This window comes from Aplysia californica, unplaced genomic scaffold (assembly GCF_000002075.1).
Source record: "Aplysia californica isolate F4 #8 unplaced genomic scaffold, AplCal3.0 scaffold00379, whole genome shotgun sequence".
NCBI classification, from domain to species: Eukaryota; Metazoa; Mollusca; class Gastropoda; order Aplysiida; family Aplysiidae; genus Aplysia; species Aplysia californica.
Genome location: NW_004797649.1, coordinates 514,185 through 517,580, shown reverse-complemented (window position 1 = coordinate 517,580; position 3,396 = coordinate 514,185). Strand labels below are relative to the sequence as shown.

The window sequence follows — 3,396 nt, the reverse complement described above, 5'->3', positions numbered from 1 at the left end:
TCTAGCTTCAACAGCACAAGGTCTGCTTCGACTATCAAGGCACCCCAAAATAGCAGGCCACAAGAGAGTGACAAACATACAAAAGAAGTAGAGGAAAATGACAATAGTAAGGATCAGGAAAGAAAAAGCAGCACTTCCCTGTTGTAGATCAGGCACAGTTATGAGCGTGACATGAATCAGCCCATTTACAATACTTTGCTTGAACGAGAAATGTCCCCCCTTTGGGATTGGCCTAAAGACACTTCAGATCAAACATCTATCGTCCTGATTTCTCCTTCTTTTTTGTGTTTGTCACTCTCCTGTAACACCACTAATCTTCGGCACTTATATGACCTCATAGTGTTGCAATGCCGTAAAGCTCTTACTAAAACTATACCAAACTAAAAGCCACAAGGAAAACGAAGCAGCTCGCAGAGTAAAACTTGTGAAAAAAGTCAAATTTAAAGCATGAAGATTTAATTCACTTCATTTATACCTGTTAGTAGCTCAATTATTTTTGTTTGTGAGAAGTGCGATTATTTTAGGACAGTGTATAAAAAGTGAAGAGATTTAAGCTTTTCTTTTAGGATGAACCAATACCAAGACCCTGAGCTAACTTCTTTTTTAATGCGTTGAAAAAGACGTAACATGGGCGGTTGCAAGATGTGGTTCGCTCCTTCTTTCGTATCAAATATTTATTTTTCTTATCTCTCTTCTTTATTTTTCTTTGTTTATTACTTTCTTGCAACACCTCTTACCGGGGGCTCTCGTGGCCTAGAGGGTAAGGTGTTGGCCTCTCATTCAAAAGGTCCCGGGTTCGAATCCGGGTAGCGACCGAAACATTTTGTTCTCTAAATTTGTCTCCTTTCACCTCATTTCCTGTTCTTTAGCAATGTTGTGTCGCCTGCTTTCGTCTCCTCTTTCTGCCCCCAACCCCTCACCTACTTATTGCCCCTTCCTCTGGGCGCCTGATTCTTTCTGCAGCATTTCTACTGCTACTCCTTCGCTTCTTCTTACTGCTATCTTTCAGCCACACCCCTGATCTTATGGTACGAAAGATCCACACCTAGCCTTCTCGGACAAGGGCTAAAAGTCTTGGAGGGCCCGTGTGCAAGTTGCGCACGTCAAAGGTCCCTTGGTGGTCTAAAATCGATAAGAGTAGGCTTCGGCCCCCCCCCGGGCAAAATGCAAAATTTCCTACCAACTGAAAATATTAGGTGTGTCCCGCGCGCTCATTTGACCTTATGCAGTTGCGAGCGCCGTAAAACACTTTACAAAAACAAAAACAAAACACCTCTAACCTTCGGTACTTATATGACCCCTTCGTGTTGCAATCCACTAAACGTTTACTAAAACTTTAATACCTAAAAAAGTCTTACTACTCTAAGAATATTTTACTGCTCTCAAAGAGACAAAAACAGAGAAGTTTCTCGTTACTAGAAGAACATTAAACTGCGTTGAAAAAAACGTAAAAATTTGTTTGCGACTCTCATTCAAAACATTTAATTTCATCGCAATAAAAATACGTACCCCCCTCCTCCAAAAAAACCAAAGCCCCGCCCCCCAAAAAACCCCCCCAACAAAAAACCAACAAAACAAAAAAACCCCCAAAAACACACACACAAAAACCCCCCAACAACAACCAGGTTTGTGACTCACTGCAAGAACCACGGGTTTCTGTTGTTTCGCGGGTTCATCTGATGCACGTGCTGGTTGTAGGCAGGGGAAACCAGGGCTTGGAAACCGCTCACCAAACTGCCCGCCACTGACCGGATGTACAGCTGACACCACAGGGGTGTGGGAATGGGGTGAGGTCCGGGGTTTTTAGGGTGGGGGAGGGGTGGGGAGGAGATTCAGGGATGGGTGGAGTTGGGTAGGGAGCGTCAACAAGAGTAATATTAACTACTCATAATAGCATATTGTGCATGCTTACGTTTATATACAGTATACACCAAAATCCACGAAGCATCATGAAAACCTTCATTATACACGGACACCGACGCAATTTAGTTCCAATGCCTTCTCTACTTTCAGATTAAATGACAGCTGAACGACAGAGTCCAGCTGTTTAAAATAATGTATGGAAGGGTAAGTTCGTCCCACCACACTGTGGCTAAATAGTTATTGATGAGGGAGCTCAAACTGGTGCGATGCTGTGTCAGTTTATTAACTTTTGCTTCCGAGAACGATTTAACGATGCTCCAGAAGGCTTCTATCACTAACCACCTGTTTTTATCACCAAATGAATTATATAATTGTCATATTATAATTACACCACTTGTTGTATTCCTAGTAAACAATGTGTCCCAAAAGTCGAGCCCTTTTCTGATTTTCACCAAAAGCAGCTTGATTGGTGTAATTCTCCACAAAAACAAATCAACCACCCCACCCTCTTCTAAAAAGAAGCAGCCCAGGACCTACCTCTTCCTTAACTCCGCCCAGCGCCACCTTCCAGCTGTCATTTCCTAGCCAGATGAACCAGCCACTCGTACCCTGCTCATGACTGGCCCTCAACAGACGTTTCACACTAGGAGGGTCAGTGAAGGCGATGACCACACGTGCCTGGTTGTGTCCAGCGAGTTCCTGTAGACACCGAGGGATTTGGAGAGGAGCGAAGGGGAGGTTGAAGGAGGGGGAGGGAGAAATAGTGGTTGAAGGAGAGGAGAGGGAGGAAGAAAGGTAGAGAGAGAGAGAGAGAGAGAGAGAGAGAGAGAGAGAGAGACGGAGAGAGACAGATAGAGACACCGAGAGAGAGGAAGAGAGAGAGTCACAGACAGACAGACAGACAGTCAGACAGACATAGAGTGGGAGCAGGAGACAAAAAGAGAAAAGAGAGAGGGGAGAAACAGAGAGAGAAACAGAGAGAGAGACAGAGAGAGAGACAGAGAGAGACAGAGACAGAGACAGAGAGAGACAGAGTAAAGGGTGAAAAATATAGCATAATGTTTCAAATTATGTATAACTGGTCAACACACCTACTCATGGCTCCACTATGAGATAATGGACTTATATCGTTCTGTTGCATGTCAGCATCATATTATTTAGTTTCCCCTCTGACAAAGGAATTTGTTTCCCGATTGCGTAAGCCTCTGTGATATACATGGGACTTACTAAAATATGTTTACGAGGTCAAAGACAGTTGTCACCTATCCTCAGTGTTACATTCATCATCATCATCATCATCATCATCATCATCATCATCATCATCATCATCATCATCATCATCATTATCATCATCAACATCAACATCATCATCTGTTCAATGTGAAAAAAGGAAATTAAAAATTATGAATTCATCAAATGTGTCCTAAAACGGCTAGACGTATAGTTTCTAGGATGACTAAGAAAGAAACCTTTAGGCAATGCTTTAAATATACAGAGAGAGTGACACCATCAGCAGCAGCAGCAGCAGCAGCA

General features: G+C 43.1%; 1 protein-coding gene across 1 annotated transcript in view; it reads right to left on the bottom strand.

The window, feature by feature from the left end:
* Positions 1-3,396, bottom strand: part of LOC101860511 (metabotropic glutamate receptor 6) — a 53,969-nt gene that overhangs the window by 15,426 nt on the left and 35,147 nt on the right. Inside the window, exons 5-6 of the mRNA XM_035971111.1 lie at positions 2,401-2,562; positions 1,639-1,760 (exon numbers count right to left, since the gene is read on the bottom strand). Coding sequence (XP_035827004.1) covers positions 1,639-1,760; positions 2,401-2,562 — 284 coding nt within the window. The remainder of the gene's footprint in view (positions 1-1,638; positions 1,761-2,400; positions 2,563-3,396) is intronic.